The following is a 25,557-nucleotide window of genomic DNA, read 5'->3' on the forward strand; positions in this document are numbered from 1 at the left end:
GGGGCGTTTAATAGATAAGAGACTTTATCAGCTTATTATTTCATCTAGGTAGCCACAATATATTTCTGCTGTTTGTACATTTCGTAAGCAAATTCCTCCCGATGAGACGGATCGTACTCCACTCCGATGTAGTCGAATTCCAGCCGAAACTGACCTTCGTGGCCGCCTTTTGCTCCGACTGAAAAACCTACACTGCTGATTCGGTTCAGTGGCACCGCAGCTTGGTTATCTTGCACGCGTCCCTTCGAGGCCATGAAAAACTTCGAAAACGGAATTCGAGCCGTTTGCCAGTGCGGGCCACCACGAGTGTAGAGTACGTAATGATAAATATCGTTCCACAGGATGTCGTAGTAACCTTCGGATGCGAGATTAATAAGATAGGAGCGACCATCGCCCCGAACTCTCAGCACAAGCGTGTTGTACTGTTCCCATTCATAAAAGGCGTCACGTTTGAAAGATTTCTAAAAGTAATCAAATTAATAGCAGCTGTTATATGTCCGAAAAGTAACGTTAAACAAACCCTAATCCGCTGTCGAGTAATATTCGCATATCCGGACCGTTTTATTCGACCATCCTTGGGAACCCGCGATTCCAACTTGCCATGGAACAAACCAAACCCGGCTGGACTAAGCTCCAGCTGCGCCTCTGAATAACCCTCTCCGTGGTCCTTGTCCGTTGTAACAATCCACTTATCCAGCTCAGCATTCGAATCGAAATTGAACACGACATCGGTTTCCCCTGGCCGAAAAACGACCAACGCATCGCAAGCTATCCGTTCCTTCCACTCCTGGTGGAAAAGATTGATTTCGTGTTTCAATTCACGCATTCCATCCCGTATCATCTGCCATCGGGATACTTTTGGTTGGGTGCTCTGATAGCCACCCTTGCGGTCTCGTTCCCAGAACAGATTGTTGCTCGGGATCAGTGGGACGAACTGTCTGCTTGCTGGATGTAGGTACGGACGGACCGTGTTGTCACTAGATGCCGTTCGTGGGATGTGAGAATAACTACGGAACGACGTCGCATCACTGAGCACGACAGCTGGTCGAATTGTCCTCAAGATTGAATTCATTTGATGGTGTTTCGGGCAGAAATAGGTGGATGCATAGCCTGTTCGAACTCACGTAATAATGTTTAACTCTCACATCTGATTGATATAACGATATAAAAATGGTAGAACACCGGTTACACAACACTGCAAAAGCCACTCCACTGGAGGATGCGAATTGAAGTAATCAAAACAAACGAAAGAAATAATGATTTCGAACCGGTAACCGACGTTCATTTCGTTCAAAGTAACAACGATTTAGGTACCTAATTCTGTGCAGGGTATACACACACAGAGAAAAATGGCATGATATTTTTTAGCAGGCCTAATAATCTAAAAGATGCAATCGGTCCTTTCTTACAGCGAATTTCTTTATTCCATCAGCTCACCTTGTTTCGACCCGGAGCTAACTTAACTACTGTCTAAACCCTTCTTTACCAGCTAGATTTTGACCCATTATTGATCTGGCGTGCTGCCCGAAACGCACCGTGAAACAGGGATATCAAATGTGCAGATTTGTCTGCAAAACGCAGATTTTTGGAGTCCGTGTGCAGATTTTTGGTGATTTGCAGATATTTGCAGTTTTTCCACGATTTCTGTAGATTTTTGTCAGAGTCTCCTTATATTTGCGCAGATTTTCTTAAAATGTGTGCAGATTTTTACAGACTTTTGCCCGCGTGAACGAAATTTTTCGGATCACGGGTAGATTTTTTTTTCAGATTTCGAGCACATTTTTCCGGTTTTTCGAGCAACTGCAGACATTTTTCAAAACCATCTGGCATCTCTGCCGTGAAATTTGTCAGTTTCAACTTACCGTCGCACGTGCTGGGTTCGTGAACAATTGTCTGGCATCTTTTTCTTACTCAGATTTGCAGATTTGCCCTGACGCAGAGGAATAAAGAAATTCGCTATAAGAGAAAAATATATCTGACAACATTTGTGTTGCCTATTCTTTACTAATCCCACACAGAAAAATAAAACTACCCAAATATGCGTATTTTTTGACGCAAATCAGCCTTTTTGTGCGAGAGGTACTTTTAGCTAAAATTGATTTACCTACTTTTAAGTACCTGCACGGAAGTCATCATTGAGGTAAAATCGAATACCTTGAAACAATATCAATATCAAAAATTTCATACAAATTTTTACCAAAAATTAGGTATTCGCATTTTGTTGAGCTGTTGCGTTGTTTTCTCCAACTTTTATGCGTATTATTTACCTAAACTAATAAAAACATTCAGGTTTACGTAAGTTTACGTTGTTTTTACGTGTTCGCTTGGTAATATTTTCATTTTTTTGGGTAGAACTTACATGAGCAGAGAGGTTCGCATTAGCAATACTCAGAGGGAGAGATATACGAAGAGAATATTGTTACTCAAACGAACATGTCAAAATCCGAGCCAAACGAACAAGAAAGGTAACACATTGAGAGGTGTTGCAATTAGGTAGAATAGAAGAGATATTTATTTTCACACATTTTTACAAACATTTTTAAACAATGAATAGACGTTTCCCGTCGGACCTTACCTCCTATTTTTATAATATTTTTTATTTTTATATTAGTATTCTTCGAAATACTTTGCATTCAAAGATTATTACCGCTAAAATCAAAGTTTTCCCATGAGTATTAAATTTACTATTATTTGTTGAAAAGTTGAAAATGCATGAATGTTGAATATTTTTTTTTTACCTTGCATTCACCTTACTTGCAATGCTTACGTTCTTGCAGCACTGCAAAATATTATTCACCCCAACTTTTTGGCAATATTGTCATTTTTGACATGTTCTTGGTACTGGAATTGTTGACAAAACCAGGCATTGTTCTATTTACTATGAAAAAATTTCTGCACGGAAATTCTGATAACACATTACCTGCTTTTACACTACACTTTTATTTTACTTCACTTTTTTATTCTATCACTTTTCACTGTTCACTTATGAACTGCAGTCCATCTAAGCACTGAAGAAGGCGCTATGTAAGCGTCGAAATGCGCATTTGCAAGTGATAAGTGAAAAGTGATAGAATTAAAAAGTGAAGTGAAATAAAAGTGTGGTGTGAAAGTGTGTAGATTCTGTCAACAGCTCAAGTAAGAATTAACACATTACCTGACAAAATTCTTTCAGAACTGCACCGAAAAAGTCTTTCCGCAACTCGTACAATAACGAGACTAAAACTTAACTTTCGGTTCTGGGGTATCTAGTATCCGTTCAGCTAGACTAATTCGTTGCTGCTGCGACTGTATTTCCTCTCTTCAGAAAATGTTTCAGAAATAGTGGCAAACTATCCTTGAATTCTTTCAGCTTAAAACTAGAACGAATTTAATGTAAACCTCGAGACACTGAATCTACTCCTTCATCAGTAGAATTCCCAATATAATTTGTCTCGCCAACCAAAGCGTAACTTTGTCGTTTTCCATCAACTATCATTCTATTTATCACCTGAACTGATAACACTAAATCCACCTTCGGCAATCAAATGTGCAAGATAGTTTGGCAAGATTCCTCACCGGTGCTTGATTCAATGCTTGTATGCTCTCCAACCGATCGGCGATCGTATTCGCAAAACTTGTGAAAACGCACTATTATCCGGATTGTAACCCTTTTCGGACAAACAGTAAATTATGACCGTGACCATCACACGCTGATTTTGATGACCAATCAGAGAATCCTATCCAACACACGTCCGTATCATTTTATCACTCGTACTCATTCGTTGTTCCTGGGCCGGATAATGCAACTGCTGCTAAAAAGCTTTATCGTTGCCCTTTGATGCACTTCTGTGCCAATTCCTCTAAATCATCAAAATCAAGGCGCATGAGTTGTTGAGTAAAACAACCAGACGTCCCGCATTTTGCGAGACAGTCCCGCTATTCAACAAAATGTCCTACTTGAGAAACGTCCCGCGAAGTGTCCCACGTTTATCGAAAGTATCTCACACGTCTTTGAAATGTCCCACGGCTTCAACAAATATGAACCAACGAATGTCACATTTTTTCGCTGGGACATCGTGCCTTTCTGTTAAGTAACATTTTACTCACTAATGTGCCTCTTAATAGCCAAATTGAACAAACGTAAGGGCGGTAAAAAACCTTTCAGTGAAAAAATGAAATTCTGAAATAATGTTCACCGTTAAATGCTTCTGCCAACACTGTTTTCTCCGGTTGCATAAGCATTCACAGTTCTTGCTTCGAACCTCTGAAACGAGCCTGATTTTGGAAGCCCGTTTAGCCACTATGTAGAATCAACAGCATTTTGTATTAATAAATTATCGAGTTAATAATTATGGATGACCGATACAATATCTAATTAGAATACATGCAGAGTAATTATATCGGTACTGGACACGAACATGTATGGAAGGCTAAAAATCATCACTAACATTCGTTTGCTTAGTTATCTTGGCCGCTACGATATGCTAAGCTATTTTGCCGTAGCCGAGAACGAATCGAAAGTTTGATATTATAGAGAAAAACTATGTGAACCACCACTCGAAAAGCCAGAGGAAAATACTTTTGTTTAATGAAATAAACTATTTGTTAGAAATTTTTTTTGAGTCTTCGTAATCCCCGAAGCAGGCTGATTTATTGCAGCAGAACACTATGACTATTTCCACTATTTCCAAAAGTGCCATAACGCAAGGAGCGATTCTTTGAGTCCGCCACCGTTGTTACGTTACGTTGCGTTGAAATCGCTTCCAAAAGCGACCAGCGGAAATATTTCCATTGCGAAAATACTGATTGCCTCTAACGTTCCAGTTCCCGTTGTAAAAGGCTCATCTAACGCATTGGTTCCACTGCAACTCTTAGGTACTGCTACTGCTGTTAAAGCTTGCCGTTGCAGCGGTTCCGACAGTGAAAATTGCACTCACCAGAAAACAGTTGCCAGAAAATCGATGTCAAAACATTATTCAATGCGATGCACATGAAGGTGCGGAAAAAAAGTTAGTCAACATAACACAGTAAATCCTTAACAACGTCATGGTTGAAAAACAACGTGAATCTAACAACACGGTTCGTGTTTCGAGTGTGAGATTTCGCCTAGTTAAGTTTAGTTTATTATTGTCTTCATAAACACTATAATGGCATACTTGTAGCATAAGCATTCTCCTATCTCCCCACCTTCATTTGCCTCATTGAACAAAATCCACCACTGCCCAGTTTAAAAAATGATGATGGCCCAAGAGGAAAAGGGTAAAACGCAAAAAAAGTGTGTTCGGCAGGATAGGGTAAAATATGCATTTTTCGTTTTTTTTTGTTTCAATTGTTTAAAGCCCCAAAGAAAAAAAATTAAATGAGGATCGGTTTTAAAAATTAAAAGACATCGTTTGAGCGAATAAAATTTTTTGGCGGATTGCGGGTTGACTGTCAATTTTACATAGATACTAAATTGGAAATCAGAACAACCAAAACTAAAGTTGAGTGATAGACAATTTAACTTGCTCCAAATACTTTAATATATATGGTTAAGATTTGTTTTTCTTTTATTACAGATTTTACCATTTGTTTCGTGTGATATTTAGTTTTATCATAGTTTCATCGTAAATGAAATATATACTTTTAACTAAGAGAAATAACATACTGAAAACGGGATGCCGATAGTATGACCACGTATGACTATCTCCTAACAGAGGTAACGTACAATTATACGTTTGGAGTGAAATTAGCCAAACTGGGGTACCAATCACAAAATTGGTCTTGCTTGTACATTTCTAGTAAAAATACTATCGACAATCCGCTTCTCTTGGATTTATACTAATACAAAACTCCGTTATTGATGTAATAAAAACAGACGCTCTGGGACGTCTGAGTTCGGTTCAATACAACTAGTTAATCATCGCTTAGTGGTATATTTTGTATAGAAAGATTTTTGAATCTGTTTTGTTGTAATGTGTTCATGGTTTATGGTTCTTTTTCTGTACTCTGTCAGCTAAAAATGTAACATTCCTCTCGAACGTTCTCTCAAAACAAGTGTGGCAATTTAATTGACACTTAAACAGAAACTTAACTTTAAAATTAGTGATTAGAAAACATACTGGTTTTTGCATTGTTTACTCTCTTAGTTCAACACGATGTTTCTTTACAAAGATGTGATTCAGATGTGTCCACAATGTGGAGTTCAATTCAACGTAAGGCCCTAGTTGGTAATTCACATGTTTATTTTGATTTAAAATGACTAACACTGGCGTGTTTTTGCTTCTTTTTTCTGGTTTCTTCAAATTACCATTTATAATGTTTTTTTTTTTACTGATTTGTTTATGCCAATCACAACCACCGTTTACTGTCAGTTTACTTTGAAACTTCCACGGTCGATATTTTCAAACCATTTGTTTTCAGCTTCCTCTTTCGATTCGATTAGGTAACTACACTTTTGTGTTCTATTCTAAGCTACAAAATTATGAATCCCATTCGGTTTGCGATACTGGAACTTAATAGGTTATACTTTCTGTGTTTGTTTGTGGTTGTGTGTTACAAAAATCGTGTACTTACACCTATTGGCAGTATTCTTCTCAGTTGACATGTTTATAAAATGTATGCTTTTAGTGTTTGTGTTACAAACTAGATCCGAAAAGACAAAATGTTGTGGTAGTTCCTTTTTTTGTTATTTTCAAGACTTAAAGTTGGATGAATTGATGTGTTTATGGAAACTGATCCGTTTCACTCAAAATAGTAACAGGCAACTGTCATCAGTATTTTCGGTGAATGACAGTTTTTTGCGTGACACTTCAGTTTCGGCCAATCGATGAGTGCCGAGTAGAAGGTACGGAATTAATTCAAAGTTATCATTGTTCACCGCAAACAATTCTATTAATTTCAGTCAATAAACCAGCCACAAAGTCCTTACCCTTCCAGTTGTCTGGTACTATATTAAGCTTACTTTTTGGTTCATTGGTTCAATGTTCTTTTGCCTGTTTTTGTTTTATATCCAGCATTTCACGCACTATATTGTTACGATGAAATTCTTAACTCTCTACATACGCAATTTTTTAGTTGTTGTGTATGTATTCAAAATACAATTTAAACACACATCATTATAATGCGCAAAAAACTGGACTGATATAGATGGTGTCACTTTAGAGAAGTTGAAATGAGAAGTGCCTCCTAGTTGCTCGGCTCGGCTCGGCGAGCCGACTGTATCTTTAGCGTTCGCCTCAAAGTTGAACGTACAGAACGCTCACTGCCGCAAAAAGTAAAACTTCAAATGATTTTCAAAAAGCGGTTTTAGTTCAAATTTTTACTACGAACAACATTTCAATTGAATTTTTTGAATTACAGATTTTGTGACGATGATTGTTAGAAATTGCTTTGACTTCTTTTTGTTGTGAATATTGCGGTTTAAAAATGTCCATTGTAGAATGGCAAACACTGTTCACCTCCAAACTACGCTATTCGCTAGATAAATTATTCAAAAAAGAAGTATTCTTGCCCCTTCTGTGATCAAGTGCCCGTGTTAGAGTGCGTTTGCTTTTAGAAAAAATCGCTTTACACTGTTAGTTTTTTTTTTTCACATGTACAACAACACCCACTTTGATTAGCTTTTATGGTAGGAAGAGGCTAGGATGCGTTTATCACTGCATAACGTTATGTGTCAGTTTTGACAGCGCTGCTGTCAAGAGCGACACCACAAATGCTTTGGTTTATTTGTTTGCGAAACTGCATGTTCAAAACGACGAATCCAGAACGGCAAACGAATCGGGCAGCAGGACGGCATACTCAACACCGCCTTCCTCGTCTTCCAGGGGGGAAGCCGGGAATGGCTCCACGGCTGTCACCGAGCGAACACTGGGCGGTGCTCGGCGTGACGAGCGGGACCGAAGGCGCCGGGGCCGTTCATACAGCTGTTGTTGTTGGTGATGATGATGTCCTCCAGCAGCGACGTCCTCGCCGTCCGACTCGTTTTCTCCCTCGTCGTCGCCTTCGTGTTCCAGTTCCTGTTCCTCATCATCGTCATCATCCCCCTCGGTACCAGCGGCTGATTCCTGGTGCTACCGGGTCACAGTGGAAGGTAGGATTCCGTTTTTTTGCGCGGGAAAGGTTACAGTTGGTTAGTATACTGTCAAACTCTCGGTGGCAACAAAAGTGTTAGATTCGGCAGTTGTAGATGAATCTAACAGAGACAGTTGACACCGTTTTTCAGGTTGGTTTTATTATATGAGAGCATGGCGATAAGAAGCGTAGTGAACAAGGTGGGAAGCGATTTTTGAAATTTAGGTGAAGATATGGTTATGGTTATGGTTATTTACTGTAGAAAAGACTTTCCAGCTTTCTGGAAGTAAACAGTCAATCTTTTGTTATTTGATCATATGACCCACGATACTAATTGTGTCCTACAGAAAACTGGATCTAATTCATTAGTCGTGATGTAATATATGAAATTGAATTTAAATAAATTATTGAATTTAAACCGTCGATGGTGACAGCTTAGTTTTTGGCTTTCGAAAATGTTTCGTGTTCAAGAAGGCAAACCACTCAGCTGCCACCATCTTAAAACTAAAACTATTACTAAAACTAATGCCCTATTCGAGCAGTTTATGCGCTGGATGGGTGGAATCTACGTTGCGGTTGCATCTGTAACAGGATCGTTTGTAGCTCGTGGTCGGTCTACTCGAATTCGGTGGTGGGTTTTCGCAGTACAGCTAAATCAGGTATGTTTAAAATCATGCCAATCATTCCATAGATTATTTCATTCTCGTGTATTATTGTGGTACGGTACAAAATACGAAGAAGAGAAGCTGAGATTTGCTAGATATACTGGATCGATGATTTATTGCGAGTTGATTGAAAACCATACATAGAAGGTGTGAAGCATGGAGAGTAAAAAGTGGAAAATTAGTGAATAGACCATTTTACGAGACGTTTCTGAACTCAATTCATGAATGAAATTTTGACAGAAAGCTCGGAACCGCTGACATAATGCACGTAAAAGCAGCATCAATATCAGCAGGATCCGTGACACCTGTCAGTTCGTAAAATGGTCTATAGAATGAAGTGAAACTATTTAAAGCGAATTAAATTTGGAGTAAGACAGTCAAATACATTTTTTACGAGAATAATGTGTCAGTTTTCGATTTTCTGCTTAGACTGTTTTTCTTGTTTTGTCTGAAACTGAATCAAAATATTGTTAATGAAGTTTATACATTTCGCAAAACTGCCGATAACTGGAAAAAAGGCTTCTCCAAATCATAGTAGATGTCGATGTGAAATTGACGATAACTCTGTTTCTTCAATGATTTCTCCATCGTAAAAAGCCTATGTTGACTATAAAAACTCGTACAAAAACATTGACTATTGAAATTTTGGGAGCTACTGTTAAGTACGGATTTATGGCAGATTTTTCTAAGTCTCGTGTTAGATTTTTTTTTGTATTTTGTAGAACGTTTTAAATTGTTTCACCTCTTGTGAGTAGAAATGGCTTATGCAGGCAAACTATAGTGAGAAAGAAAAATGGGCATGGGCAATGATGAAATGGTATTTTCGGCCAATTTTAGTGCAGTGACTGTGCGTGTGGAACGAAAACGGCACGATGTTCGATGACAACTCAAAACTATAATATGGCTCTAATAAATGCATTTGCTGGACATAATTAGCTTTATGTGCAATTCAATTCCATTTTTTTTGCCGTTTCAGTAATTTTCAATACTTTTACCATTAAATATACTTGAAAGTTTGCATAACCTTGAAAGTTGATGTACAAAGTTATATATGTTTTTTTTTTTTTTGTAAATACATCATTATCCAGAACAATAAAAACATCGTTTTTGCCATTTTCACAATGGAAAAGAGGAGTTTCTTATGTATTTCAACAGAGATCTTCAAGCATTTTTTCCATACATTCATAAGTAATTGACAATGTTTTTTTTTGGTAAAATTATTGTCGGTGTTGTTGTTGAAACATGACGACTGGATCGAACTCTTCGAATATTTTTGCGAATGTCAGCAATATATTTCAACGAACATTCGGCAAACATATCGATGTACCGTGAACCAGCAAACATTTACATTTCATTTGCCGAAGTTCTTGAAAATTTTGCCGAAAACTTGTGGAATGTTTTGCTGAATTTATCAGCTGTTAAATTCTCGGCAATAAAATATAAGTGTGTTATTGCGGTTTTCGTCATTGTTTAGAGTTTTGATACGAAATTGGTCATCCTGCAAAATTGACCTTGACAGCTAAGCGACATTACGGATAGTGTGTGGAATCTTTGTAATCAAACATTTGTAATAGCTAACTGAATACTAAAGCTAATAAATACGTTTTTTTTATACTCAAGGCATGGGGGACATGCTTGCGATAGTTGAAGAGCAGCGGAGAGCTGATTCAACGGTGTACGGTCTGTTGCTCTTTATATTCCTTCACGAAATTCAGAAAACGCTACCCAAAATTGCTTGCTGCTACCCGCTAAGCAAACATCAAAGGTTGGAAAATTTGTCTATTTTTATTAAAAAAGCCATTGGTCCCCATATGGGTCTTCGGGACCAAGCTCCAGAAAATTCGAAGCCTTCTCCTTAAACCAGTGGGCATTACGTAATTTGTCAAAGATCTCTACGAGTTTTCTTTGATTTTAAAATTGAAAAATTATATTTGTTTTAAATTTTCACTAACTGGCAAGTAGTGCACAGAGTGACATTGCTGTTGCTGGCTTTTGAGGAATGTAACCCTGATAGTAAGCAAAGTGACATTTCCGCTGTTGGCTTGTGCGAAATATAACCCTGGTTTACGTGTCATGACGGTCATGACAGGGATGCCAGATGTGAAGACATGTCTTAATATTGAAAACATTTGAGCGCGTGTGAATAAGTGGAAGCCTAATAGTCAGTTAAATGACCGCACTCGATTTAATGTGTCACTGGAAGTATTGTAAACTTTCAATGGGGACCGTGTTTACAGATTTCCTATGTATGAAGACATTACCAAGTAACCAGTAAGCACTGAATTATTGCCCAACAACAATACTATATTTGATTACAGAATTCTGGGTAAGAACTTATTCTGACCTAAATGCTATATTTGCTATATTTGATATATTGTTAAAAAGGCGAAATAGCGAGCTAATAAAGTGCTGCAGGGGCAACCATTAATATGCATCACTATTGCTGATTTGGAGCACCCATGAGATTTCACTTTTCTGACATGTTAGTTAGGAAAACAAACGAAAAAAATTAGAACCTTAATTATTTGGTGTCTGGAACGAATGCAAAAAAATATTCAGAAATAATAAATATGGTTTATTTTGTGCATGTGTTCTTCCGCGACATCGTTTGGAATTCAACAGGGACTTTTTGCATCTTCTGATATTGGCGGTTCAGAAACCACGAGCCCAGGAGATGTAGATCCTGGATCCAACTAGTGCAATTGTTATGTATTGGGTATTTCGGAAGATTTCACGCTTTCATATACCCGAACTTTGCGTCGAAAATTCCCACTCCTTAAACTTTTCTTCCATTTACGTGGAGTATCCATGTTCCGTCTATTTTTAATTGAGCATTCGATATCGCTCGTTATTGGCACTTACGAAAAAATGTAATGCGTCTTCTATATGCATTTAAAACACTACATCGTAGCGCTTCCGGTAGCCCTTTAAGCGCATATTTTGCTCTCAGTAATGCTAGTTTGGCATAATAACCTAGACATTAAAAAACATAATATTAAGCTATTTGGCATTAACAAGGCTGCATTAGTGCTAATAAAATGCTATCTCCTTATGCTTATGGTTACTTGGGTTGTTTTGTGTGAAGATATTTGAAAAATGACCTGGCCTCCCTATGTCATGATTTCTTGACGGTAGGGTATGTCTTAAAACCACTTACTGTTGTTAAAATTCTCAATCGATTTTATCAATAGTTCTGCTGTTTAAATTAAGAAAAGTCAGAAGAATATGTATTTCTTTTGAAATTTCTTATCAACAGAAAAAATAATAAAATACCCCTAAAACACCCTATTATTATTTCCTCAAAAGTTGCGGTCAATCAGAATAAGCTTCTGAAGGCATGACGGCGAGTTGTAAAAGTGCAATTGGTATCTGCAGAATTAATACCAACAAATACCAAGTATGAGACGAACGCAGCTAAATGCATTTGGTGTCCCTGCTCGAAGTCAAGTGCGAAATTTAGACAGTACGAAATCAAAATCACTTGAGTTTAAGTTGGGGAAAATTCGCAATACAATAAAAAAAAAAAAGGCTAGAAACCCTTATATTCATGAAAAATATATTTTGATATTTATTGTTTATCTGTCACATTGACATAATTCCAACGATGATGTAACGTGATGTAACGTCAATGAGCTATGATATAAATAGAGGGGTGCTCAAAAATGAAACGATAAATGCTTTGTAATATTGGATATTGGAAATATTTCGTAATATATCAACAGTGTCTTGTCCCTAGGTGTATTCTATGGTCTCACCGCAAAATACAAAATACATTTTCGAGGTCCTTCAAAAAATATATCACGAGCAGAGATGGCCTAAGTTTTCAAAAAAAAAGTCTACAACTGCTAGAAAGTCGAGAAAAAAAAGCTTGAAAGCTAATGAAAATTTTTCCGCAACTCGAAAAAATACGATTGCACAGGTAAAAGTATCTGAAAATCTGCACACATTTTTGAAAAATCTGCAGAAACCCTGAAAAATTGCAAACATCTGTAAATTATTAAAACTCTGCACACGGATTCTAAAAATCTGAATTTTAAACACAAATATGCACATCCCTGAGTGAAGGAAGAAAAGGGAAACGTGCGAAAGAGTATTTTTAACCGACAGTGTACTTTACCGTTTTTGTCACTGTAAACTTGCATTCAATTTTCATTCCGTCGGACGTCGTTGGGAAAAATTTGAAAGTTTGATTTTAATAAGTTAATCTCATCTAAAAGTCTTTGGAGAAACATTTGTTAAAATTTCAAAATAGTTTAACAGAAAGTGCCTCGGTTTTTTTCTACAAAACCACCTCTATGCCGCTGGGCAGATCGTTGAAAAGCTACTACTATTTACGAGAAACGTACGTAAACAGTTAAATATGTACAGCACTCGTTCGCTAATTGCACGCGATTTAGTTGCACTGCGTTTTAATTGCACGTCCGCTAGTTGCACGAAAGTGCAATCAAAAAGCAGTTTTGCGTCAAACTACACGTGGTTTTTAAAGCTAACGTCTCTCTGTCAAGTTTTGCGAGGGGATACTGAATGCACGAAATATTTAATTAATTGGAAAAGAAATTAATATCTTTTAATTTTGTTATTTTAGATCTCGAATGTATGTACTAAATAACAAATATACATAATCACATTGCACGTTTGTCCCATTTGTTTTCAATTATAGTCTATATAATTGATTTCAATTTGATCACTTGTATCGGATCCTCACTGAAATGACGCATTAACCACTAGGGAGGGGAAAAGTGATCAATTTCCCAGAACCAGGTTTTTATGGTTCCATTTGGGGCCCCAAACAATCTTGAACTTACCGGAGGTCGATTGGTTTTGTCTCCGCTTGACGCATTGCATTTCAAATTTGTATGGGAAACCCCACTTTTTTGCATTTCTCTTCTGGGGAGCTCAGCTCAGCATTATTAATGCACTACACTACGTAAAAGTATAGTATTTTAAATGCTTAAGAACTTTGCCGAAGCTCTTTAGTAGCTAGGATGTCCGAAAAAAATGCTATAGCTTCAAAGTTGAGTATGTCGAATCAAATGCTGAAAATCATTTTTTTGCCAACATTGCCAGTGTACCGCCGTCAGTAGGATTGCTATCAGAAGTAACCTCTCGTATCGAATTCATACAGTGAGCTAGACTAGGCAAACAAAATAAGCTTAATATTTAGGGCCCTACTTGCAACATTACAACTTTTAACATTTATAGCTTTTTTAATGGACATGGTAGCTCCTTACTGTCTTCGGCAAAGTTGTTAAGCATCAAAAAACCGTATATTTTAAGCCTTTCTGAGCTCTCTAGAGAGCAAAATGCAAAAAAGTGGGTCTTCACATACAAATTTGAAATGCAATGCGCCAAGCGGAGACAAAACCAATCGGCCTCCGGTAAGTTTAGTATTGTTTGGGGCCCCAAATGGAACCAAAAAAACTTGGTTCTGGATTTGTGCTATCAAGTTTCATTTTTTCCATATAACGATTCCCCACCCCACTGTCCGCACACTGAACAGCTTCTGAAAACGTCGAATTCTCTGAAATACAGTAATGTTCGTTACACTTCAACTTGCAATGCATGAAAAAAATCTGACTGGCTCAAAAGTGGTTCGTAAACGGATACACGAAAACAAAACATTAGCGCACCCCCTAAAAATTTTTGACAGTTTTGAGTTCATGCAATTAAAAAGCCCATCCGTTAATCGCACTGCAACTTTCGTGCAATTAGCGCACGAGTGCTGTAATTTTGAATGAGGCCATTGGTAAGATAAGACTGTTAAAGTTCAGTTTTAATAGAATTACATTACTAATAATCATTATTAGTCAACAAACTAAATTATTTTTTATGCAGGTATGCCCACGTTAGGTTTGATGGCATCGTAAAATGAGAAAAAAATTGTAAGTCTAGATTTCAAAAGAAAATTGTTCAAACATTGAGGTCTGTAGGATCGAATATGCTCATACATATAATAACTTTTTCAAATGTTCTTCAATTCCTCCGTAATCGAAACAAAAAAATGTTCGAATATCACAAAAAGCGAAACCCGTGATATGCGCTAGTCATGCAGCGTTTAGAGCTAGGAAAAAAGATAAAAAACATGCGAGCGTAATATAGCGGACCGGATATGAATCTAAGTAGAGAAAAATATATAGAAAAATACTAAGTGGGTTGGTGACCGGGGTGTGGGTGGCTGCTAGTAAGCTAGCGAGCGAGAAAACCAAAACAGTATACACAGGAATGGATCAACGGATATACTGAGATAAACTGGCTGAACGTTTCGCACGTTCTGGCTGAGTTAACTTTTGGTTTCTGGTTCTTATTTCATAAATACCCATTGATCAGCTGTACCGTTTGCAGTATCCGCAGCTGCAGGATTTGCCGGAGTAGAGGAAACGTTGCTGGACTGCTGCTCGTCGGCCGGTCCGACGGCGGCTACGCTTGCCGGCGTTTGAAGATGTTGAAGTGGTTGTTGAAGTGAAGTTGATGGTTGATTTGGAATAGGCTTGTTACTAGCGCTTGAATCGTTTATGTCGCGACTGAGTGGATTTTTACTGATTATCGGTGAAGTGGCGGTGATGTGAGTTTTTGGGACTTTCTTATTAACCTTTTGATGATTGAGAGCTACTAGGCTAGTGTTAGAAGGATTACCTGGTGACGGGGATTGTGGCGCGGCACCTGAACGCCACGGTGGCCACAGTGGCTATTCTTCGGTGAGTTCCCAGATCATGAGGGAAGCATCGGTGCCACCGACCGTGACCAAGCTATGATTGCCGTGCAAGAACTTCACACACGCTAGTGTGCCCGAGTACACCTTGGCTTCCGTGAACTCGGCTCGCGGTGTGATACATGGATAGCGGAACAAACGCAGATAACCGTCGCTGTCGCCGCTCACAATCAGGTCTTGAGCGGCGTTTCGCGATGTTGTCGTAATGATGGTATTGGCTGGCGCTGCGTAATAGCGGTTGTTCCACATGCCGGCCACCATGAAGCCAACCGTGTTGTTGTTGGTCATCCATTTGACGTCCTTCATGGCTATCGGACTCTTTTCCGGCGAGAGAGATTTCACGTCCCAGAAGAGCAAATCGAAATCCACAGTTACCGACTGGAGGAAGTTACCTTCCGAACTCCAGTCGAGATGCGTTAGCGGTTGCGAACCACGGATCTTGTTGATCTTCTTGTACGAGAAACCGTCGCGCGACACGCGGAACAGATAGATGCTGCCGTTCTGCGATCCGATGGCAATCATGTCACCCACTGGAAAATGGGATTCGTTTAAGCACAAGTTCTCTCTATAGTCTGCGATAGTGAATAACATTACCTTGGTTGAACTCCACACAATTCAGCGGCGATCCACAGACGCGAATCGTCAGCATCGTGGCTCCATTCTCTGCATTGATCACAATCAAATGACCTTCGGAGCTTCCTGCTGCCAGTGCTGCACCGTACGGATGGAACGCTAGCGCTATTATCTCGTAGCCCACCGACGATGTCCAGATCAGCTTGTGCCGTCTCCACATGGCTACATACTTGTCGTGACCACCCGTTGCGAAGACTTCGTCGTCTGGATGAGCTGCTAATGCCCACAGCTGTTTACCGTGACCAAACATAACCTGGTTAAAGCGACGCTGCAGTGAACCCTCTAAGATGTTGTTTCGAGTCGTGCCAACGTAAACGTTTCCGTCGTTGCGGCCTGGGCGCTGCGGATAAATAGTGCGTACTCCACCGGCCGTTTCTGGAAGCTGTGGAAACATGATTAGCGGGAAAAGATCAGAGTAATCATCACACCGGATGTACCTTAATATCAGTTATCCTCTTGTAGTTCTGCAACGAATCCCAGGCGGCAATTTTACGATCTTTCTCGCCTCCGGATATCAAAGTACCCTCGGAAAGCATCACCAGACAGGAGATTGCCTTGCTGTGTGCCTCGAACTCCATCCTCACGAAATAGGCCCCGTCGGCGTCTACGCTATAGATTGTAATGAAACCATCGCTGTCTGCGGTTATGACGTCACCATCCGGTTCAAACTGCACACACGTCACGAATGTCTTTGAGGGCTTTTTGTAGTGACAACAGCAAAGGTTACGCAGCGTTTGATTTGAGAATTTTAAACTTACCGGTTTGATGATGTCTGTTTTTTCGAAAAATCCATCCTTTCGGCGGTGCCAAAACGCCAGGTGGCCCTTTCCGTGTGTGATCAATAGATTGTCGTCCAGTGGGTGGAATGTCGCACCCCAGATTCCTTCTTGCAGTGTCTGTTTTAGCGCATTTCAGCGCAGGAGGGTGGAAGGAAGAAGCGAAAATCAACACACAGACATTATTTAAAACAGCTAAGAAAAACAAAGAATGGAACGCAAAACTATCAAGCACTTCCGTCACAGACGCTACCGAATATTTTACGCCATTGCATGACTGGGAGGCGTTGCCGGTCGAAAAGTTTTTCTTATAGCGGAAAGTTTGCTTCCCCACACGTGTCATCAAGTATGAAGCGGCTGTACCCAAACTTTGCCCATTTGTTTGCAAACAGCTTAGTTTTAATTTTAGCCTGCAGCTTGCCAAACTAGGGCACCAGTTTCTGTCTGCAGTCGGAAAATGATAAAAATAACCATTAAAAAAACACTCACCGCCACTTTTCCTAGCAGATGTCCCCATTGCCACTGCCACACCGATAGTATGCTCTCACGACCAGCATCCACGGCCAGAATGTAGCTGCCGCCGTTAAGCTGCGAGAAGGCTACAGCGATGACACCGGTGTCCAGTTCTCCCATTCCAAAAACGTACAGGGTCTGAAGCGATTCAGTACTCCAGATGCGTACATGAGCCTGTGACTTTCGATCACGACCACCGCGTTGGCCGGAACCAACCAATTCTCGCGAAGGATGTACCTCCATGCTGAAGGAAAATCGAAAAAGTTATTGAAAATTGTACTCCTTAGAACGCAACTTCACTAACCATGTGATGTCTTCTGTGTGTCCAGTGTAGTGCCGCTGAGCTTCCTCCTCGCGGTCGTAAAGTATAGCAACCGCAGCTACATAGTACAAAAGCTCTCCCGAGGGCAACACCCAAAGATTTCGCTTGGAGTCGATTCCACGATAGCCATGCCTAAAGACAAAACAAACATTGTCAACCATTATGGATTCGCAGCGCCCGGGCAAATACTTACACCCAGAACAACGTTAGCTTCTTATCTGGTGGTGCGTTGTCTACCGGCGGATGATGCATTGGTGGATAGAACGTACGTCGCAACCCCCGGATAGTGATGCGCGTTGGTTCCTCCTTCATGGCGTCCAGCAGCGGATAGTCGGAGGATGCCCGAACCAATTCGTTCTCCGGAGCGTACAGGGCGCGTGGTCTGCTTTTGCTGCGGGCACGCTGCCGGGCAGTGGTCTTGGAAAGATCATCCGGAACGGACCCACCCAGCCGGGACCGAGAGCGGCGCGCCGGCGACGGTGGAATCACACCGGGACCGAGGGCTCCGATCGGCAGACTCGGGGTGTTGCTCAGGTAGAACGTATCCACCTCTGCGAACTCATTCCGCAGCTGGGAGAAACTGCGTACCTCTTGACCGTGGTTGGTATACATCTTTTTGGCGCCGATCATCTTCAACACTTGGCCGAGGTCCTCGAGGACCTCTTCGAATGGTTGCGATGTACGTAGATTTAGCAATACGCGGCACTGTAGAAAAAAACGGAGAAAAGTGTCAATTTAGGTTCTTAAGGAGGATTAATCTTTTTTCAAAACAAATTTAACATCAGATGAAAGATCTCTCAATTCCCAGCTACATTTCAAATTTTTTTAAATAACCTTAATCTGTCGACAACCCGAACTGGTTTATGCAGTATTTGGCAGAGTAACCGTTACAATAAATTGAAAGCTGATTAGAGAACATAATTTCATGAAAACTACGTGCAATAACTTTCAAACTATGAACGCATAACCATAAAGCTCCAGCTGCTGTTGTGCTGGCTGATCATTTGGCTGGTGGGCCACCAAAGGAAATGAATGAAAACTCCTCCTCTCACTCGCATCGTCCCAAACGGTTTGTAACGCCCCCCCATCGAGCGTAATTCCGCTTTACAACAAAGAAAAATGTGGTCAGGTGCAGCAACGGAAGCATTCAATCAAGAAATTTGCATGTCGACGCGTCTCCTTATTAGCTATTCAAACATTATTCCATGCACAGTCAGCCTAGCAGTGAAGCCAGAGCGCCCCAGAGCCGGCTCGGGTATCGATCGGTTAGGCCACTTTGCCGCTCGCTGCTCTGCTGGTCAGTCACGTTCGATAGTATAGATTCTACGATGTTCCGCATGTGTCAGAAATTTGGCCAGTCGTCTAGAACCGTCTTTTTCGTGTTTGTGATTTATTGCTACTTTGGAAAGGCACCAATTGGTTAGGTACACTCGGCCTCAATCCTGTACCGGTCGAGCCTTTTCCTGCCCAGCAAAACTTGGGTCGACTTGTAGTCGACCTTGAACTGTCAGGTCTCTTTACAACATATGCACGCGCGGTAAGACGAAATACGACTTGGTACGAGGTACCATTTTATCCGCCTCTTTGGTGGTAGAAACCAGACAATGAAATAAGGTTCTAGTTTTGTTCACACGTTTTGCGGTTCTGCACGTGCGACAAATTGAGAGACATTATTCACAGCTAAAGACTTGCGTGTGTGGTACAAACGGTCTTGTTTGGGCCTGGGTTGAATCCAGTGCTGCAGAATTTCGAAACTGCAAAACGAAAATCACAACAGTTTTTTTTAATCTTTTCTCAAGTTGAAACTGATCTTCAGTGTAATTTTACAGTAAAAATGATGCCACTGAAAACAGTCAGACGTCTAAATTATAATCAAATAGTCAGTCAATCAGTTAACAGTAGCATTGTTAACTGATTGGATCACAAAAAAATCGGATTCAATAATTTGAAAATTAAATCTTTATCGTTCCCACACGGTAGAGTCCATAGGGTTGAGGTCAGCCGAAATCGCAGGCCATTCCGAGCTCGAAATGAACCCTAGAAAATGTACCAATATCCAGAGCTAACGCTGAGTTTTGTTGGAGAATCCAACCCCTCGTACCAAAATGGCGACAGGCCCATGGTTCGATGACGTCTCTAGAACTGATTCCCGATATTTATTTTAGTTGATCTAAGGACGGAAACACCCGTGACGGCCAGCGGAGTCTGGCCATCACGGGTGATTCCGTCCTAAATCATCACCAATACTGCTTTCTGTCGCGTGGTAGCCGTCAGCACGTCTAGGTTCGTGATCTATCTGTCAACCAAATTTTGTCATTCGCAGAGTTGTCAAAACTATTTCGTGTTATTCCGTAAGTTCTACGGATTTCTACGTAGTTTGACGGATTCACTCATACACTGTCAACCCATAGAAGTGAACGAGCCTGGTCGTTCTGCTTTTTCACTAGCTGTTGTACGGTGAAAAGGTTGTCCGTGGCCCTCTATACCAGTATCTTCGCTTCCCTTCTAGATCTTATAGACCTTGGTCTGATGTTAATCTTGCAGATCCACCGTCAATTTAGTGGCACTAGTTACGTCGAGGATTTCGCTCAAGGCGCCTCTTGTCGACACCATGGTACCAGAGTAGCTCGACATTCCCTTCATATCATTTTTTTGGTACTTTGGTATGGCACCTACGGTCGATAACCAGTCTGCGGGCATCATCCTGTTGTCCCATCAAGGTTGCTTTACAGACACCGAAAGCGTATTCTAGAATAACTGGAATTGATTTCCGGTTTCTGAGCATCATCGCTATGCCGGAAATATCCATGAAGGGTTTCCCACGTAACATTGCATCACAGAAAACAACCTGTAGAAAGTTATCCAGTATTTTGTCTTGAAAATTTGGGTACAATTAGTTTTGAGTCTATTGTGTACACTATATTTTTATCGCTGTCAGTTTTCCGACAATTGAAAAAAAATGCCGTTACACAAAAAGCATAAAAAAGCAACGTCGTCAATTAATTTGGCGCAACCACCTGGAAAATCGTTAACACTCTCATCGGCGGGACATCGGAAAACAACTCGGAATCATGCTATCAACGGTGAGTTGTGTGACTAAACGTTACTTCGAAACTCTGAGCATCGAACGAAAAAAGAAATGCGGTCAGAATGCATGTTATTATGGTGATCTGGATCATAAAAGTGGTGTGATAGCTATTACGCGGTATCCCAATGCTTCGGTCAGAAATATGGCTGAAAAATTGAAACTGTCAGAGTCTTTTGTTCTGAAAATATAATATAAAGTGCTGAAGGCTCCAAATCGTGACGAACTGCAAAATACGGCGGGGTAGTCACAGGCCCGGAAACTGCACATCCAGATGCTGACGAAGCCTCATTGTCTCACTGCCCAGAAAATAAGCAAGCAGAAACTCAGAAAATTTCAGAATTTGTCACGAAATATTAAATTTGACAAATGATCTGCTCATGAGGCAAAAGGAGTCCACCGCTCATAAATACACCGGGACTGTGAACGAGAAGATCTACCTCGAGGAGTATCTACAGAAGCGTCTGTTTCCTCTGTTAAAGCAACATGAGGGACCTACGATCTTCTGGCTGGATCTAAAGAGTGATTTTTTAAGAATTTTGCTTTAAAAAAAACGCATAAAAATTATAAATCTTTATTTGAGCTGATAAATTGGTTGGTGCCATTTACTTTTTAAAGATAATTTCATTCAAATGTTGGCCACGGCTACGTTTTAAATGGTCCATACGCAAAGTCCAATTTTGGGTCACTTTTTCGAGCATTTCGGCTGGTATTTCGCGAATAACGTGTGCAATGTTGTCTTCCATGGCTGGAATTGTTGTTGGCTTATCCGCATAGACGAGAGACTTAACGTAGCCCCACAAAAAAAAACTTGCGGTGTTAAATCGCATGATCTAGGCGGCCAGTTCACCAGTCCCTTTCGCGGAACTCATTCCGCAATATGTCCATTGATTCGCGCGATGTGTTGCACGTTGCTCCGTCTTGCTGAAACCACATGTTAACAAGACCCAGCTCTTCCATTTCCGGCAAAAAAATCTGAAATGGTCGCGCGATAGCGAGCGCCATTGACCGTAACGTTGCGATTTTGATCATCTTTGAAGAAGTACGGACCAATGATACCTCCAGTGTGTAAACCGCACCAAACCGTGCATTTTTCTGGGTGCATTGGCGATTATTGTATTGCCTCTGGTTGCTCTTCGATCCAAATGCGGCAATTTTGCTTATTAACATACCCATTTAACCAGAAAGGAGCTTCGTCACTGAACACAATTTTTCGGTAAAAAAGTGGATTTTCGGCAAGTTCTAAGGCCCATTCACCAAAAATTCGACGCTGCGGCAAGTCGTTTGGCTTCAATTCTTGTACAAGCTGTATTTTTGAGGTTTTACACCAAGATCCTTTCGTAAAATCTTCCATGTAGTCGAATAACACAAGCACAATTGCTGCGAACGGCGTCGAATTGACATTTCACGGTCTTCCACTACACTGGCTGATACGGCAGCAATATTTTCTTTTGTACGCACTCTATGTATACGTGTTGGTGGGTTTATGCCCAACAGAGTAAAACTGGTTTGAAATTTCGTCACAATAGCTTGAATTGCTTGCTCAGTAGGTCGATTATGACGACCATAAAATGGTCGTAATGCGCGAAAAACATTTTTCACAGAAGACGAATTTTGGTAATAAAATTCGATTATTTGTAAGCGTTGTTCAAGCGTAAGTCTGTTCATGGTGAAATGACAAATCAAACTGAGTACATTAGACTTTGACAGCTGTCAGAATTCCCGCGTGAACTGTCAAATCTGAATACACGAAAAAGCAAATAGCAAAAAAATCACCCTTTAGCTTCGTGTCCACTATTCAAATTATGTCCTGGAGTAGAACGAAGTCAACGGTCTCACTTTCGTACCTAAACAATTTGTAATACAATCAACAGTTTGTAATACGCTAGTTATCATTTTTTTTTTTTTTTCATTGCAAAGCGGTAAAAATACGCGAACAATGAACCAATCACATGCGAGCATTCCTAGCATAGACGACATGAATAGACACCAACCATTCCCTGTGATATTCTCTGTATCAATATCTAAAAACCAATTGACAAAGTCTCACCGTCCCAATAGGTCAATTTATGTTTGCTTCCATGTAGCTAGATTAATTTGATGTCTCGAAGGTAAAGGGTTTTCGAAAAGTTTGAAACAACCCTTTTTCTTAAACATTTTATAAACCTGCTGTTAGAGCGTAATAAAAACTGATGTCTTGAAAGAAAACATGCTGGTAAAAGCAACAGTACCGTAGGTAGAGTATATGTGGAGCAGAGAGCAGCTAGTTTCTCGTCGTCTATAATTGCAGCGGCCACGACTTCTATTCGCGTGCAATCAAAACTGCAGTGCTGCTACTGATGATGATTGAAAGTTTATCTCATGAATATGGTTACCATCAGGCCCGGATTTAAGGGGGGGGGGGGCAAATGCCCCGAGCCTCCCGATTCAAGGGGCCCCCTAGTCCTGGGGCGACCTTTTTTTTGCTCGTCACCTTCCAGAACGATACCTCTAAATGTTTTTACGAAATAAGGGCCTCACAAACAAATTTGCCCCTGGCCCCCTAGCACCTAAACCCGGCCCTGGTTACCATAAAAACCATAGATAACTCAACAAGAATTGAACATTTTTGCAACGGCTATAAGTTATAAGATATTTTTATTGAATTTAAGTTTCGATAGTCACTAAATAATCGCGACCGACATAATATGGAACGAGTAAGTTCCTAAAAAATACTAAATTATAGAAAAGTAAAATCTATTCAGAATCTTTTTTTTTACATTTCAACTTTGTTAGATGATACCTTTTATTTTTAACTTTACAAATAATATATTATACTTATATTAGCTGTCTTCATAATACAGTGAATGTACACGGTGACAAAAAAGTCCGGTCACACTTTTTTGGGGTCGCCTGTAGCCTACACGTTGCTTCTCTCTGGTGCCATCTATATGTCAAATGAAAGGGTTAACTTTGCTGCCTAAAGTGGCAGAGTTTCGTTTCTGTGCAGTTTGTTTACATTGAGTTGTGAGCCATGGCAGAGTTAAGAGCAGCTGTCATCGCTGAATATGTGAAAGGGTACAAACCTGGACACATATTCAAACACCTAAAACCGCTCGGAATCAACCGGAAATTCGTGTACCAGACCATGAATCGGTACCTAGAGACCGGAGGCACCGAGGACGAGGCACGATTCGCCGGAATCCCGCCCAATCTGCACGGAAGCTGGCCAGGAACCTTAAAATGAACCGAGAATCAATCCGCCTGCTTCTGCGCAAGAATTTAAAACTTACACCGTACAAAAAACAGGTGGTTAATGGGGTTACCAAAGCTACAAAGGACAAGAGGTACCAACGGTCGCGGGAGTTGCTTGGTTGGCGCGCAGATGACGAGATTATTTTTTCGGACGAGAAGCTGTTCGCTTTGGAGCAAACAGTCAATCGCCAAAATGATCGAGTTTGGAGTTTGAGCCTCCAGCAAGCTCCTGCGGACAAGCTGAACGTTTCCTGGTTCCAAAATAAGACGTCAGTGATGGTTTGGGGAGCCATTTGCAAGAGAGGTAAACTGCCTCTTATTTTTATCGATAAAGGGGTCAAAATCAACACAGCGTACTACCTGGACACGGGTTTGAATACAAATGTTCTGCCTTAAGCTGAACTATTGTTTGAAGACGATTACTACTGCTTCCAGCAAGATGGCGCCCCATCTCACACCGCAAAGGTTGTTCAGGCGTGGTGTGAGGAAAACTTGACCGATTTCATTTCGAAGAATGAATGGCCTCCGTCGTCTTCGGATCTGAATCCACTGGATTATTCCGTGTGGGGATACATGATTTCGAAGCTGAACGACTATAAAATAACAAATTTGGAGCAATTCAAGCGAGTTATAATGAAAATCTGGGACGAGATGCCGATGGAGCACGTGCGCGCCGCTTGCGACGACTTTCCGAGACGCCTGAAGCTGGTTCGATCAGAGAAAGGTGGTGTAATTCCGAGATATCGTCTGTGAAGTATCTTTATGAGTTACTGAATAAAGCTATGAAAGCCAGATTCAGATTTTCTTCTTATTCTTTGAAATATTGAGATTTTCCTGTGTGACCGGACTTTTTCGTCACCCTGTAATTGTTAGCAAATGAAACAAAGTTGTGAAGCAAAACTTTAACTTCGTTGTAATTGTTAAATGTTGTTTGCACACAAAATAAACATTACAGGCACAATATCCAAGTGTGCATTAAAGTTCTTTCAAGCGTTATTAAACATATTTCTGGGGAGGATGATATATAAAATACGTATATAACTGAACAAACGAATTAATTCTATCTGTAATTACAGTGTTTAGTCCCACGTCACCATTTCATACAACCCTAGGGCTGTATACCTTGTAGTATTTTAGCCTCTGGGCATCATCTCGGTTCGGGAAAAAAATAACATTGGATGGTATTTGACAATTTTAGGTTGTTTTCCAGGCATCGGAAGTATTTTAGATTTCGAAATGGTGTTCGAAGTAAGTTGAAGCTTCTGGGGATCATCTTAATTTCGGAAATACATCTGATAGTATTTGACTTTTTCAGGTTATTTGGATATCAAGACATGTCAAGTTGCCTGGAATGCCCGTATTGTTAGACAGGCATCCGAAGATGTCATCTTGTAAATTCAATTGATGTATGGGGTCAAGTTCTGGTGTTTGGATATCTGCACAACTTCAGAAATATCCATATTAAATAGTATTGGTTCCTTTAAGGCTATTAAAAAAATTCGCTATTTTGGGATTCGAAATGGTGCCTGTGGTCAGATTCTGGCATATGAGCATCTTTCTGAGTCCGGAAATATCCATATTGGATGATA

The 25,557-nt window shown here is 40.3% G+C and overlaps 2 protein-coding genes across 8 annotated transcripts in view; both read right to left on the reverse strand.

Moving 5' to 3' along the window:
• Nucleotides 1-12: 12 nt before the first annotated feature.
• On the reverse strand, nucleotides 13-1,235 carry LOC129718627 (complex I intermediate-associated protein 30, mitochondrial). Its single transcript, XM_055669562.1, has 2 exons — nucleotides 521-1,235; nucleotides 13-461 (listed from the first exon to the last, which is right to left on the reverse strand). The coding sequence occupies exons 1-2, from the start codon at nucleotides 1,070-1,072 to the stop codon at nucleotides 45-47; spliced, it is 969 nt and encodes a 322-aa protein (XP_055525537.1). The 5' UTR covers nucleotides 1,073-1,235; the 3' UTR covers nucleotides 13-44.
• A 4,242-nt stretch (nucleotides 1,236-5,477) lies between these two features.
• The window catches only part of LOC129718628 (echinoderm microtubule-associated protein-like CG42247), a 150,000-nt gene continuing 129,920 nt past the window's right edge, over nucleotides 5,478-25,557 (reverse strand). For 5 of the 7 annotated variants that reach the window (XM_055669568.1, XM_055669565.1, XM_055669563.1 and 2 more), the window contains 8 exons: nucleotides 17,843-18,354; nucleotides 17,632-17,781; nucleotides 17,304-17,571; nucleotides 16,797-16,934; nucleotides 16,476-16,736; nucleotides 16,000-16,420; nucleotides 15,330-15,935; nucleotides 5,478-8,030 (listed from right to left, as the gene is read on the reverse strand). In XM_055669568.1, the coding sequence (XP_055525543.1) occupies nucleotides 15,382-15,935; nucleotides 16,000-16,420; nucleotides 16,476-16,736; nucleotides 16,797-16,934; nucleotides 17,304-17,571; nucleotides 17,632-17,781; nucleotides 17,843-18,354 (2,304 nt within the window). In that variant the 3' untranslated portion in view covers nucleotides 5,478-8,030; nucleotides 15,330-15,381. Of the gene's footprint in view, nucleotides 8,031-15,012; nucleotides 15,936-15,999; nucleotides 16,421-16,475; nucleotides 16,737-16,796; nucleotides 16,935-17,303; nucleotides 17,572-17,631; nucleotides 17,782-17,842; nucleotides 18,355-25,557 lie in introns of all 7 variants that reach the window. The other 2 variants (XM_055669564.1, XM_055669566.1) reach the window with 2 other exon arrangements.

This window comes from Wyeomyia smithii, chromosome 1 (assembly GCF_029784165.1).
Source record: "Wyeomyia smithii strain HCP4-BCI-WySm-NY-G18 chromosome 1, ASM2978416v1, whole genome shotgun sequence".
Taxonomy (NCBI): Eukaryota; Metazoa; Arthropoda; class Insecta; order Diptera; family Culicidae; genus Wyeomyia; species Wyeomyia smithii.

Bases quoted from the DNA above. Each gene is read 5' to 3' on its own strand.
- LOC129718627 (XM_055669562.1), bottom strand. From the start codon at position 1,072: ATGAATTCAATCTTGAGGACAATTCGACCAGCTGTCGTGCTCAGTGAT. The intron at 462-520 runs GTTTGTTTAACG...GATTACTTTTAG, and splicing joins TTACTCGACAGCGGATTAGG to AAATCTTTCAAACGTGACGC.